This window comes from Aotus nancymaae, unplaced genomic scaffold (assembly GCF_030222135.1).
Source record: "Aotus nancymaae isolate 86718 unplaced genomic scaffold, 86718_ANA_hifiasm-v0.15.2.pri h1tg000008l, whole genome shotgun sequence".
Lineage (NCBI taxonomy): Eukaryota > Metazoa > Chordata > Mammalia > Primates > Aotidae > Aotus > Aotus nancymaae.
The window spans coordinates 6,177,473-6,192,987 of NW_026988419.1; the positions used below are offsets into that span (position 1 = coordinate 6,177,473).

General features: G+C 40.7%; 1 protein-coding gene across 5 annotated transcripts in view; it reads left to right on the forward strand.

Moving 5' to 3' along the window:
• SPHKAP (SPHK1 interactor, AKAP domain containing) overlaps window positions 1-15,515 on the forward strand; it is a 169,016-nt gene that overhangs the window by 134,269 nt on the left and 19,232 nt on the right. For all 5 annotated transcript variants that reach the window (XM_012446151.3, XM_012446153.3, XM_012446152.3 and 2 more), the window contains 4 exons: window positions 3,677-3,736; window positions 5,641-5,775; window positions 9,099-9,354; window positions 10,449-14,202. In XM_012446151.3, coding sequence (XP_012301574.2) covers window positions 3,677-3,736; window positions 5,641-5,775; window positions 9,099-9,354; window positions 10,449-14,202 — 4,205 coding nt within the window. The remainder of the gene's footprint in view (window positions 1-3,676; window positions 3,737-5,640; window positions 5,776-9,098; window positions 9,355-10,448; window positions 14,203-15,515) is intronic.

The following is a 15,515-nucleotide window of genomic DNA, read 5'->3' on the forward strand; positions in this document are numbered from 1 at the left end:
CTCGTATTATTTGTCTTCTCAGCACCCAGCACTGACACCAGACACTTTGGAGACACAGAACATTCAGTCTCCTCATCAAAGCCTCCTAATCCAGGCTCACCACTCCCAGCTCTACTAGACAGAGGCTGGTCCTATATTCTGTACTTGGACTTCAGCATTACTGGTTGCTTAAATCTCAAGTAAATAACCCAAGCTTGTAGAGATTGAAAATCTGCTAAGAGCAATCTAGTCACATGGTTCATTTCAACAAGAAGTGGATTTACTGTAAAACTATCAAAATTTAGGTTTCAGGTCTCTTAATATACATAAGCCCCAGTTTCAAGGCCCTTGGGACAGCAGGACCTAATGTATTTACATGGCTATACCTTTTTGTAAAATATTCAGACTAAGATATTTTACCTACAATTATCTCTTTCCATTTCAACTCCTACTACCTCTTATCTCCCCCCATTACTGAGAGTCATTGCAGTGACCACAGGCATTTTTGGACTCTGGCTTAAGGGAAATTGAGGGGGGTTGTATTGCTAGCCATCCACACATAGGAATGACTTTCGGGAATACTTCTACCATCAAGAGTGGTAACCTAACCAGACATTGCAAAATGAATGTGCCAGGTCAGGGATGGTGTGACCGTGCCCTACAGCTTCCAGTGGCAAAAATATGTAGGCAGGGAAACAACACAAGTTTACATGCCGGAAGCTACTCTGTGTAAAATTCTTCCAATCATCAGCCATGTAAAACTTAAGTACGAGATTGAGTCCTCATTGATGCCTGGTCGACCAGAAATTTCCTCCTGGTGGAGGAAGTACAGCACTGAAAATCAGAAATGCATGATGTACTTTTTTTTTCAGGGGAATCACATAAAAGAGAATCAATCCAAATTACGTCTTTAGAGTACAAAACTATAAAAGTACTGCAAAGAGTGAGTATGTCTAAAACAACTCATATATGAAAGAAACTGTACATTACTTTCCCACTGAATTTGACAGTAAGCTGAAAAACATATTTTCAACAAAAATTTGGAAGTTAAAAAAAATCAGTCAACCATATTAGAGGAAACCTGGCTTATCTTTCTAGTTTCTCTAGAGAAGACAACATTTCAATGTTGCTTTCACATGAAGAAGGGACAAAAGGGTATTTAGTCAAAAATGTAAGAAGAAAAAGCACTGGAGGTGCATTGGGCAATTGATCAGATGTCATATTTCTGGCAGTTTTTATGTTTATAGTATTTACCAGTCCTTTTAAGTTCTAGCTTTCTTGGGATTCCTTTTTTTCCTTCTAAATAAGTAAATATTCACTCTCACACCTAATTTAGAGTTTTTTAAATTTCGTTATTCCTTTTCTTAAAGAAGGCCTCCCCACATTGCACACACATCAGCCCTACGAAGCCTGGATCATCCCCTACTAGCAAGATATTGAAAGGTGTGCCTGAGAAGTATAAGCAAGAAGTTGGTGTGTGTCTTGCTTTGCTTTTGTCTTGGTTCAGCTAGCAAATGTGGAGAGTGTCCTCCAAGTGCAGGCAGAGTTTCGTAGAGTAGCCCAGAATGGGTAAAAAGGGAGTTCATCCTCAGAGAACTAAATAAAATATTTCAGAGCAGACAAATTGTTACTGTAGATGCCTTTGTTTGCTCTCTGGTCCTTGCTTTGCCCTCTCCCACTGTGATGCAGGATAATAAAAGCTTCGTGATGCCCAGGGGCAAGGTGATGAGCCTTTCTTTAAGGTGAATGGAAAAATCCTCTCATCAATTCAATAACTTCAGTCGCAGTTTCATGTTATTAAAAGTCCCTGAGGACTGATGGATATGGAACTAGTTTTCCAAGGGCAAAGTTTCATTATTATAGGAATGTTCTCAAACTTCCCTAGATCATGAACTGCTTCTGAGCTCCATCTACTATTGATGCTCCCATTCACACTGTCTGCAAAGGGACTCATGCCGATCTCTTCCTATTTTCCTATCTTTATTAATCCAGCACGAAAAGAACTTCTGAATGAGAGTGTGGGTCCTTTCATGCTCTTTCTTCCCCCTAATGCCCATCAAGTTATTCTTAATAGGTTCATCCTAGGGTTGCACTTCTAGGATCTCATGAGTCCATGAATCTTGAAGGAATTTCTTATTATTTGGGACTAAAGCAGTGGTGATCTTTACAATTCTATTTCAGTTTTAACATCTTTCTCAAAACCTTTCCATTATTTTTTTAACCTCAAAAAGAAAAGAGATGTACTGAGAAATCATGATCCCCAAAAGAAACTGAGATCAGAAACCCCCATGTATTTGCAGGCATCTGAAAGTTCAATTGTCTAACTAAATTCCAAGTAATTAATGTTCTCAGTTTTGTATCTTCAAATCAACTAGTTAGAAATAAAAACCTTTAGATGATTTCTAACAAAGTATTAAAGAACCTCATTAGCATTTTCTCATTTAGCACAAACATAACAAGACCTAATTATCAAGACTTCCCTTCCTCTAGGCCTGCCTGCAATTAGATTATCTTATTCCCTGTTTCTTGACAGCGTGTTACACTTTCTCACCTCCAAGTATTAATCACGCTGTCTGTCCAATCCACTAGTGGTGATCCCCACCCATTCCCTACCCAACAAAAGTCTTTTTATCTTTCAAAAACATATCTAAGCTCTTTGAAAACTTTCTTAACTTTATTTTCCCCAACCAACCCCATCTGAATGTTTATAGTAGTTTTCTATCTCTGTGGTATGTTTGGGATTTAAATTACAGATATGAGTCACTTACTGTTGGGGACATGTGATGAACAATGCATCATTTGGTGATTTTGTCATTGTTTGAACATCACAGAGTGTACTTACACAAATCTAGATGGCAAAGCCTACTGTATCCCTAGGCTATATGGTATAACCTGTTGCTCCCAGGCTACAAACCTGTAGAGCATGTTTCTGTCCTAAATACACAGGCAATCGAAACACCATTTGTGTATCGAAACACATGTAAACATAGAAAGGGTAAAAACAGTAAAAATACAGTATTATAATCTTAAAGGACCACTGTTGCATATGTGGTCAGTTGTTGACCAAAACATTATTCATTATGCAGCATTGACTGTATAACAATGTTTTATTGTTGTTCAGATGTATTGTTTAATATTGTGGCTATTGTTTTTATACTAACCCATTCAGACATTTATCCAAGATGGCTAACCCAGAAACAAATTGTATAACAAGGTTGAATAAAGTAAAATGAACCATAACAATGTGGCAAAGAGCAGTCCACACTTATTACGCACTGTATTAAAAGTGGCTAGAGAAAAGGAGCAAAAATGAGAAGAGGGAAGGAGGAAATAGAGAAAAGTATTATAAACAGAGACTTAGAGCATGAAAAGTTGTTTTTCCTATTCCATGAGATTTGATAACACCTCATAAACCTGAAGGTCTTGCTGTACCTGTTCTATTGGCTCTAATACAAGCAGACTTTTTAGTGTATTAGGCCATGAAGGGAAGATGGCATTTGCTGTAACCAGCGGGAAGCTGAGTAGGGCGTTGGAGAGCTATTTAGAGGCCCAAAGGTGAAATGACTATTTCTATGCCAAACTGTCTACGATGTGTAAGACTCTCAAAGCATTTGCTCCAACTGATTCCTGATTTCTTTTTTCTAAAAAGACAGTTAGATTTTTTATTTTAATGTACTATTTTTTCCCTCTTTCCCAGGTCTGCTTCGTGAATCTGGATGTGAACAAGGATGAATGCAGCACAGAGCACCTGCAACAGGTAACATTGGAAACCCAAGCTGTCCAGGAGCTCATTACAAGGACCATTCAATTCGATTTCATCTGTAAATGACACTCATTTTGTAGGAGAGTCTTTAGTTAGACAGTTTCATTACAGTCCATCTCCCCAACCCCTTCCCTAGCACTTTCCTTTACAGTTTGCCCTTTTTACATTTGTGAAGCTCGCTTTCCCGCACAGGCAGAACTGTCCAAGCAGGTACACATCCTCTTGCCCACCAGTGCCTTAAAATGGCTATTTCTACATGACTTTCCCAAGACTTTTCCAAAACCTGCTGATACCAGCCAACCCTCCCCTCTGTCTCTCAGATTTGCTTCCTCCTGCTGCTTTCATCAAATGCTTTATCTGTACCCTTGGCTTGAACTTTTTGCATCCTGTTGCTGCTAAATTCTCCAAGGACATCCAAGGCTGTGAGGACCCTGATGTAAATAAATATCTGAAAGTATGCAAGGACTTGAAGGCCTATTCAGTCCTCTGGAACTAGAGCCTGCTTATACGATGGAAAGAATTAAGTGCTATTAGATTGCCATTTCATGCTGAAAGTGGACAATGGTTTGAATTTACCATTTAGTGTGATACCATGTAATGAATAACAGCACATGTTTGCCACTTGATTTTCACAGAACAGTGGACCTGCAATTACATGGTTATTGACAGTTATTCCCATATTGACAATGCTGCGCTTCAAGCTTCTCAAACCCAGTTTCCCACACAGCTAATCCATTATAAATTTTCACTAAGCCCCAGATATCATCATCTGCGTAGTACTATGGGATTTTCAAGAGAAACTGAACATACAATTTTATTTGATAGAATTATGGTGCAGAGTCCATCGAAGAGAGAGTAGAGAGGACCAAAGCAAGTTGGCATCTAAGAATAGTGTGTTTGGAGAGTTTATGTGAGTGATTTGAAATAATGGTCTGCTATGGCTAAGAGCATACACACACCTTGGCACTGACTTAGCTACATGAACTGTGCAAGTTACTAATCTCTAGGCCTTAGGCTGCTTGTATATAACATGAAACAAATAATGGTACCTAATCCATATACTTCTGTTGTAAAGATTAAATGTAGTCAGATTTAACATATATACAAGCTTTAGCACAGTGCTTTGTACACAGAGTAAAATCAATGCTAGTCACAATTTTATTGTAATTATTGTTATTGACAATTAGAACAGAGATGTATTAGTCCATTTTCTTGCTACTGATAAAGACATATCCTATACTGGGCAATTTACATAAGAAAGAGGTTTATTGGACTTACAGTTCCACATGGCTGGGGAGGCCTCACAATCATGACAGAAGGCAAAGAGGAGCAAGTCACATCTTACATGGATGGCAGCAGATAAAGAGAGAGCTTGCATATAAAAACTCCTGTTTTTTAAAACCATCAGATCTTATAAGACCCATTCACTATCACCAGAACAGCATGGGAGATCCCCACACCTATAATTCAATCATCTCCCACCAGGTTCCTCCCACAACATGTGGGAATTATAGCAGCTACAAGATGAGATTTGGATAAGGACACAGAGCCACATCATATCAGAAGATTACTAGAAAAAATATATATATATTTTATGTAAGGTCTTAAAGGGAAAAATTTCTCAAAGTTACTGTTTATACCTGTGGTATAATAGTAATTACTAAATGTTTACTTGGGAAAATTTAGAACTGAACTGTTTTTAAAGCTTGAATTTGCTCTTTCAATCTAAACTTGCATGCTTCCATTTTATAAAATGTATTCTAGTAATAATCTTAGTAGATTAAGCAATTTATAGTACAAACAGTTTCAAGTATTATTTCTGCAGGTAAAGTAGTCTTTGATGAGTGGTGTCTGGTGAAAAGAAATCAGCTAAACTGATAGAGATACTTGCTTTACAGAAACTGGTCAACGTTTCACCAGATCTTCCAAAACTTATCAGTTCCATGAATGTCCAACAACCAAAAGAAAATGAAATTGTTGTCCTAAGTGGGTTAGCCTCTGGAAATCTGCAGGCAGATTTTGAAGTTTCCCAGGTAAGACGTAAGTTCTTGATAAGCCATTCATTTATATCTATAGTTAGCTCAGCACAGATCAGTGTAAACCCAAAACAGATGCTACACATAAGCTTCTGTAACATAGGAATCTCAGTGTCTTTGTATTTGAGAACAGTCTGCATTTGTATTTCTCTTAAATACCACCACTTAGAGTTTGACAGAGCTTTTCTTGCATCAACTCCTAATTTCTATTATCTCCTCAAATTCCTAAGTTGTATTTGAACTAGAGTAGATAGAGTAGGCATTGGTTATTTAGCTTGGTTTTCTACAAATCTACTGAATAAGCAAAACAGAATTGTCTTCTCTTTTAGGAGCAGTACCAAAATTCTATTTCATACCATGTGATCCCAGAATCCAACAATATCATCTTTCAGATGTTATGTATTTCTTAGGAAGTACCAAACTAGCCAAGCTAGTAAATCCAGGATGGCAGCTTCAAGTATGAAAAGAGAGTGTCTTGGGCACAACTAATAAAATATCCCCGCTCCAAAACAAGTGCTTTTGAAAATACTACTATTATCATTCAATGCACTCATGTTCATTCCTAGTATATAAATCACTATAACATTATTTAAAGACGTGTAAGTAAAGTTGTTTAGTTAATGTATAAGAAAAATACACATAAAGTATGTTATAGTGATATGTAACAGCTCCAGATTAAAATGATGAGCATTTGTTTTCCACAAATTGTTCTTCCTTGGGTTTTAATTTCGCTGTCAATTTTTAAAGTCCTCTTTTATACTTCAACTCTTCAAATTCTCAAAAAGCCCAAAGTCTCCAAATTTCATGAAACATAATACAGTATGATAAATCAATTAATAAACAAGGTGGTTTTATTTCCAGGTAATCAAATCTCCCTGACTTTGTAGCTACTGAAAAGTCTTGTGTGTCAGAAATTTTACATGAGTCCTAAGTAATTTGTGGCTTGTCAATAAACTGTACATTATCTTTGAGAGTGAAGAGTTTATTCCCATTTTCTTTTTAGCATTAACAGATTGTTTTTAAAAACTGCCTCTACATTATACAACTCTTTTCCTAGCTTTTGGCAACTACAGGTATTACTGAGAAATTCTGACTTTCTTTCAATATCTCTATGAAAATTGGTGTTGACATTAATTGGACTTGACATTGAGTTGAACTTACCAGACCCTGATTAATCCCGGTTAGGATTCTTAATTAAACATGTCAGAAAATTAGCTTAAGCAAAAACAGAACATATTGTTTCATGAAACTAGAAAGATTCAAGAGTGAATTAGAGACTTAAACAATGTTATCACGACGTGGATTTTTCTCTTGTGGCCTCTTTTCTGTTTTCTTTCCACTTGGCCCTATTATCAGACAAGCCCCTCCCATATGGAAGCAATACCCCTTTGGGTTCAAGTCGAGACAGAGTGAATGGAATGTCACTTCCATGTGGCTTTCAGCAAAAGTCTTATTGCATTCTATTGGCTCTCATACATCACATGACATTTCTGAACCAATCACTGTGACCCAAGGAATTCATTACTCAGATTGGCCAGGCTTGAGTCACATGACCACCTCTGGAGCTGGAAGTGAATCAACTCCGTGTGAATCACTTGGACTCTGGTGAGGTTGACCCAGTGATAGTATAGTGTGCCCTTCTCCTCAGGGCAATTGTCTGATTCATGTTTGCACCTCCTTGCATAATTTGCATACAATAGGCAGTCGGAAAATACCGGGTGAGTTTAGTGTAGTATGTCTAAACTCAGTGGAAAGGAAATTAAGCCAACTTCTGCTTACTTTACAACAGCAGTTCCTCTCCATTTGGGGAATCACAAATACTTTGTGAATTCAATAAAAGCTGTAGACCAGTGCGTCTCAAATGCTAATGCATGTAGGCATCTCCAACAGATTCCTTGGAGATGCAGATTCTGATTCAGTAGATCTGGGTTGAGTCCTGAGATTAAATATTTCCAACAAGCTCCCAGGTGATGCCACGGCTGCGGGTCCACACCCTCACTTAGAAAAGCAAGGCAACGGACCACCTTCTTTGAAAAATAGACCTACTCACATATGCACATAAGGGAATTCTATTTTTTGAGCCCCCAGGGAATTCCTGAACCCCTTGGAGAAGGATTGCATTTTTCATTGTATTATAGTCTCTCCTAGAATTATTGAAACCTTTTAATACTATTCCAATGAACAATAAATAATATTAATAGTGAAAATGTATAGTGGAGAATGGGGATATGGTTTGTAACCTTAGAACTGAACAGAAGTAACAGGTCTAACTAGTGCGTGATTCAATAATTTGGGCCTCTTTTTCACTGTTCTTCCCATATGCTGGTCTTTTAGAGATAATTAGTTCACTTCCTAGGGATTTCATTTAATTTCATGTTGACTACTTCTTCAGATAAGCAATACAAATTATAGAATCTAGTAGTTGATGGAACACTTACTGTACATCTGAAGTACCAGTAGGGGTTTTACTGAGTATCTTCAAGGCAGAGAAAGATACTGGTCTGAGAAGCTGGGACTCAGTTTAATCAAGAGAGTTAACCAAGACAGCATTGACAAAAATTTAGACCGGCTCCTTCTTGACTCTAGACCTTGACTTCCCTTTACTTAGAGCATTTAATCTAGAAAATGTATAATTCTAAATTCCTCCTCTGCCTTTTTGAGATATAAAGCTTTTTGTAAAAGCCTCTTGCCAGCTTTATACCTAGAAATGTCTTTTTCAAGGACCTGGGAGCTGTCCCTTTGAAATGTGATCATCCAGGAAGATAGTTCCCTTAGTGTCCCCAGTCTCCATGGTAGAGTAAGAACCTAACTTCAGTGAGCATCTTGCCCAGGTTGTAAAACTACCTCCTGTAATAAAGATACAAGAGAGTTTACTTAAAGCCAATTATCAAACCCAGATGACCTAAGATCTCCCCCATCACCCTAGCCCTTAAAAACCCTATTGCCTTTTGTTTCAGTGCAGTTGTGGTCCAACCTAGTTCTGGCCTCCCTTCCCTATTTTAATAGCCTCGAATAAAATCTTCTTTGCCTGTTTAACTTTGCCCAGTTGAATTTTTGCTTTGACCAAGGGAAACTAAAATATGTGATACAGCTGGTCTATTTTCCCCTAAGTCAGACTTTCTCCTAGGTACCCTGTGTTCCCAAACTTCACTTGATTTTTTTTCAAGCAGTTTATTAATATGATCCCAGAAGATATTTCAGATATTTTAAAGGTCCCCCACTCCTTTTAAGAGGAGAGCTTGGTAGAAAAGGAAAGGTCAGAGGCAAGAGTCTTTTATTTTCCCTTTTCAATAAATGCCTTCTTTTCTCTTCACTTTTAGTGCCCTTGGCTGCCAGATATCTGCTTGGTCCAATGTGCAAGAGGGAACAGACCAAACAGTACCAATTGCATCATCTTTGAAATCAACAAATTTTTGATTGGTCTGGAACTGGTGCAGGAGCGACAGCTCCACCTAGAAACAAGCATCTTGAAACTGGAGGATGACACAAACTGTTCCTTATCTTCAATTGAGGAAGACTTTCTCACTGCTTCTGAGCACCTGGAGGAAGAGAATGAGGTGGATGAATCTAGGAACGGTGAGAACTTTCCGATAAAAAATGTGCCTCCTGAAACTAGTCCCTATATAAAAATGTCTGGGTGAGATTTCAGAAAAGTTCCAGGCCACATCAGTTTGGCTGACACATCACAAACTGTACTTGCTGAATTTTAAGGAAGGAAGGAAGGAGGACATGAGAACACTGGTGAAGATGCTGACAAATGCACTTAGCAGACTTAATGGTTGGTTGGATCCAGACTCCCAAAAGATGCCTTAGGGATGCTGAAGGGAATTTGTGTACTTTAAAGGAAAATCCTCCTGCCTGCCAAGAGATGGTGGCTATCACAGGGAGGAAAGTTAACCTTCCTAAGACTTCCATAAAAGCCATATATTAGTTGGACCCAAGTTGGACCAGCCTGGATTTGAATCCCAGCACTGCCACATTGAGGCTGTGAGATCTGGTGCCAGCTACCTAATTTTTCTGAGCCCTAGTTTTTTTTTGTTTGTTTGTTTGTTTGTTTGTTTGTTTGTTTTGTTTTTTTTGTCTAATTTGGGAGCACTGCCTATAGCTAATGACTTTTGTAAGGATAATCCAGGAAAGTACTTGGCACTCATTTCTTCAGCTTTTTCTGTTGACTCAGTCACAGAGCTCAATGAACAATGGGTTCCTTCTTCCCAGTTTTAGCCACCGAGGAAGGAGTACCCCAGATGTTGTTGCACTGTCCCTGGGACAAGTTATGTGCAAACTTCAGACAAATCTTTGCAAGCAGTCCCACTACTGAGGTTGATGTCAACATCTCCCCTTCTCCTTCAGTACTCGATGGGAAGCTCTAAGATGCAACTGTCTTTCCCTGAAGAATGCTTTCCCCTGAAGAATGGTGGCAGTCCTCAGCCCTCAAATACCTCCTGCTCTAATGCTCGCATTTGTAACCCACATGGAAAGCCATTTTGTTGGGTGGCATTCTATCATGAAATTTGAAAGCCTTTTCAGACTCGTTTTTCTTGAAGAAACATTCAAATGTTATTCTTCAAGGGGGAAAAAAGTTAATTATTTTTAGAGAGTAATTATTACATTAGACTCATGGTAACCTGCCATTCAAAAAGTAATGGTGTCCCTCATTTTCTCTTCACTAGGTTATGAAAATATAAATGTCTCAGCCAATGTTTTGGAAAGTAAACAGCCAACGGGTGCCACCCAGGAGGAATGGAATTACAACAAAGAAAAGTGGCTTTATGCTTTGGAAGACAAATACATCAACAAATATCACACACCGTTGGTTAAAACAGAACGATCTCCAGAAAACCTAACAAAGAACACAGCCTCGCAGAGTCTAGGTCCCTCAGCCAAGCCATCACAGCGGCAAAGTGAAGCTGTGGGGAGTGAGAGACAAGCCACACATTATTATTATTCAGAAGCTTTTAAAGACCAAGTGGAAAAATCACAGGCACTGTATATTCCAAAGGATGCTTATTTCTCCATGATGGATAAAGATGTGCCTTCTGCATGTGCTGTGGCTGAACAGAGAAGCAACCTAAACCCAGGAGATCATGAAGGCACAAAAAACGCTCTCCCTCCTATACAAGATGGAGAAGTCACAACTGGCAAGTATGCTACAAATTTAGCAGAATCCGTGCTGCAGGATGCATTTATCAGATTATCTCAGTCTCAGCCCACCTTACTCCAGGAATATGCAGCCAGTGTTTCTGTAGGAAGTTCTCTGCTTCCCAGTTGCTGTTCCACAAAAGATACAGTGGTTTCTCGGTCATGGAATGAACTCCCCAAAATCGTCGTTGTTCAGAGTCCAGATGGCAGCGATGCTCCCCCTGAACCAGGCATCTCCTCATGGCCTGAGACGGAAGTCTCTGTTGAAACCTCAGGCATCCTCTTGGGAGAGAACTCCAGCAGACAAGCCCAGAGTGCTGTAGAAGTGGCATTAGCTTGTGCAGCCACTGTGATTGGAACCATTTCCAGTCCACAGGCCACAGAAAGACTCAAAATGGAGCAAGTCGATTCAAACTGTCCACTAGGTGGCAGTGGTGCACAGCAAACTCAACCACCCCAAGGGCTCAAGGAACCTTCCATCAATGAGTACTCCTTTCCATCTGCTTTGTGTGGCATGACTCAAGTGGCCAGTGCCGTGGCTGTCTGTGGTCTGGGTGAAAAAGAAGAGGTGACGTGCTCAGTGGCTCCAAGTGGTGGTCTCTTGCCTGCAGCTGATGCTTCTGAAGCCATCCCCCCACTTTGTAGTTTAGCAAGCATAGAGCTTGGCAAGGAAGCTATTGCAGAGGGATTGCTCAAGGAGGCTGCTCTGGTTTTAACAAGGCCTAGTACCTACAGCAGCATGGGAGACTTCCTGGAATCCATGAACAGGAGAATCATGGAAACTGCTTCAAAGTCTCAGACCCTGTGCTCAGAAAATGTCCTCAGGAATGAATTGGCACATACGCTGTCTAATGTTATCCTGAAGCATTCCATTGACGAAGTTTACCAGGAAAATATGGTAATCAACCCCAATGACGACAGGCATTCATCTGAAATTCTGGACATCTTAATGGAAAGTACAAACCAACTGCTCTTTGATGTGATATGCTTCACGTTCAAGAAGATGAGCCACATTGTACGGCTTGGTGAATGTCCTGCTGTCCTTTCTAAGGAGACCATCAGAAGGAGGGAGACGGAACCAGGCTGCCAGCCATCTGATCTGGGTGCTAGTCAAGCATGGACAAAAGCCACTGAATCCTCCAGCAGCTCTCCACATAGCAATTCACAGAACACTAGTCTTGTCATCCACAATCTTGTGGGGGACATGCATTCAAAACAAGACAAGGGTGGAGTGACACCAGGCCTCTTCAAGAACCCCACGCTGCAGTCAGAATTATCACATAGTCACAGAGTGCCCAACTCTTCGACTGCTAAAATATCCCCCAAGGAAATATATCTGAAAGGAACAGCAGGTGAGGATACAAAAAGCCCTCATCTCAGTGAGAATGAATGCAGAGCCTCTTTGGAAGCACAAAGGTCCCCGACAGTCAGCCAGTGCAGAAGCGGTTCCCAGGAGGCTGGGGACAGTATCCACTCAAACACCCAAGAAAAGTACAACTGTGCCACATCTCACAACAACGAAGTTCAAGTCAACCTGTCCTTGTTAGGGGATGACTTGCTGCTTCCTGCTCAATCCGTGCTTCAAGCAAAGCATGCAGACATCTACTGCATTACAGACTTTGCGGAAGAATTAGCAGACACGGTCGTCTCCATGGCAACTGAAATTGCAGCGATTTGCCTTGACAACTCCAGTGGAAAACAACCCTGGTTTTGTGCATGGAAAAGAGGGAGTGAGTTTCTGATGACACCCAATGTACCCTGCCGATCCTTGAAGAGAAAGAAAGAGATCCAGGGGAGTGGGGCCGCTGTGAGGAAACACAAGCCTCCCCGGCTCAGTGAGATCAAGAGGAAGACGGACGAGCACCCCGAGCTTAAAGAGAAGCTCATGAACAGGGTTGTGGACGAGTCTATGAACCTTGAGGATGTCCCAGATTCTGTCAATCTTTTTGCCAATGAAGTGGCAGCCAAGATCATGAACCTGACGGAGTTCTCGATGGTGGACGGCATGTGGCAGGCACAGGGCTATTCCCGGAATAGGTTACTGAGTGGTGGCGACAGGTGGAGCCGGCTGAAGACCTCCAGCTGCGAAAGCATTCCGGAAGAAGACTCCGAGGCCAGGGCCTATGTCAACAGCCTGGGGTTAATGAGCACCCTGAGCCAGCCCGTCAGCAGGGCCAGCTCTGTCTCCAAGCAGTCGAGCTGTGAGAGCATCACCGATGAGTTTTCCAGCTTCATGGTGAACCAGATGGAAAATGAAGGGAGAGGATTTGAGTTACTGCTGGATTACTATGCCGGCAAGAACGCCAGCAGCATTCTGAGCTCAGCCATGCAACAGGCTTGCCGGAAAAGTGACCACCTCAGCGTGAGGTCGAGCTGTCCCTCTAAGCAGTCCAGCACAGAGAGCATCACCGAGGAGTTCTACAGGTACATGCTGAGGGACATCGAAAGAGACAGCAGGGACAGCGCCTCCTCCAGACGGAGCAGCCAGGACTGGACAGCTGGCCTACTATCTCCTTCTCTGCGATCTCCAGCATGCCACAGACAGTCATCCATGCCAGACAGCAGGTCCCCATGCTCCAGGCTGACAGTGAATGTGCCCATCAAAGCCAACTCTTTAGATGGCTTTGCTCAGAACTGCCCACAAGATTTCCTAAGCGTGCAGCCGGTCAGTAGCGCGTCCTCATCCGGTCTCTGCAAATCTGACTCTTGCTTGTATCGGAGAGGTGGGACTGACCACATCACAAACATGCTAATTCATGAAACGTGGGCTAGCTCCATCGAGGCCCTCATGCGCAAGAACAAAATCATTGTGGATGGTGTGCGGGGAGCTGACACGGAGCCTGTTTCCGGTGGCTCTCCCTCGCAGGCAGAGAAGTGTGCATATAGATCAGCTTCGAGCAGGATGCGCGGTGGGCCGACTCTACTTGTTCAGGAGTCTCTCGATTGCCCGAGGAAAGACCCTGTTACCGAATGCAAACAGCCCCCAGTGTCATCTTTGAGCAAAACCACTTCTCTTACAAACCACAACCGTTTAGATTCTAAAAAAGAAACTTTCTCATGCCAGGACACTGTCCCAGTAAACCACAAAAGGCGATCACTTTGCTCCAGGGAAGTGCCTTTGATTCAGATTGAAACAGATCAGAGAGAAGCACGTGCTGGGGAACCTGGGCCCTTCCTTTCCAAAAGCAGCCCCCTAGAGGAAACAGAAGAGCATATGAATGATGAAAACATCCCAGATGTGGTGACAAGTGGAGACACAGCTGTGAACACCTGTCAAATCCATAGGTGAGTGAATCATCTCTTAGACTACATAGGGTGCATGTGACTGGAATTTGCATCTTAATCAATGCTTAGGCTGAATCTTAGACATAAATTCGGATTTGATTGGCGAGCTAAATTTTCAAACCCCCCCGCCAAAAAAATGACCTCCTGTGTTAATATGCACTTACGATAGAGAGTTGAAAGTAACTTTCTTAAAAATATCCAAAACAAATTAAACTCATTTATATAACCAAAGAAGATATCATTCTCCCCATTAAAATTAATCTCCTATGGTTTGCTACCTTTTAAAATTCATGCATGGCATTTTTAGGCAAATAATATTATTAATAAGATTATGCAATAATATTAACAATAAATGATGCCAACTTATTCATTTGAAAACAGTTAAATTTAAATAAATATTAGTATTGGCATTTGACATTAAATATTTTGGCATCGTTATTCTCTCCTCTTGTTTTTCTTCTCCCATAGAGTCTCTCCTTTCAAGTTTTTCTTTCTGTTTTTTTTTTTTTTCTTTTTTCCGAAGATCTTGGCAAGGACACTGTGTCCCACAAGAGCTGGCCCTTTAGATGCCTGGTATAATTCTGGCAGTGTGAATGCAAGGCAACCCTGGAGTATTGTTATTTAAACAGTTCTCTTCCAGAAAATTATGATGTAGTTGACGATGCATTTTGAATTTGACACAATGTAATAGTTTCTCTCAGGCTGCTTAAAGAACTGTCCATTCCTTTTACAACATATATTTGCTGTAGAAAATTTATAAGATTCTTGAATATGAGATCATTGTATTATTCCTTTAGTTTTAGTCCGTAAAGTTAAAAAGGGAAAACAAAATAAAAAATTAAGCTACTGGCCTTGGAAAACCTAAGTTGGAGAAGTCTTTTCAGAGACATATGACTATATTGTTTGTTACTTACAAGAAGCCTGTGATTTTTAAATGTTTAGTGGCAATGAACAAGTTGAACATAGCCTTCATCAAATTTCAGCAGCTCTCTGAAAGTCCTTTATACTTTCCCACTTCCACCAGAGAAGGGATTCATCTTCAGGTACTGGTGCTGCCCACTAGAGGGCATCATTACAGCTGTGGTTATGGTTGAGTGTGTTTGGTACGTAGTGTCTAGGTGGATTTAAATATATCCTTCTTAGCCACTCAGTGCTAAGAACTTAACTTTCCAATTGGATGAAACCCTGGAAGAATAGGGAGAAAGCATGAAAACAAAAGCAAAAGAGCACAAAGCTAAATCAAATGACGTAGGCAGAGCTAACCAAGACACATGTTTATACAACAGTAATTCTCCAGCTATAGACAGTATGTA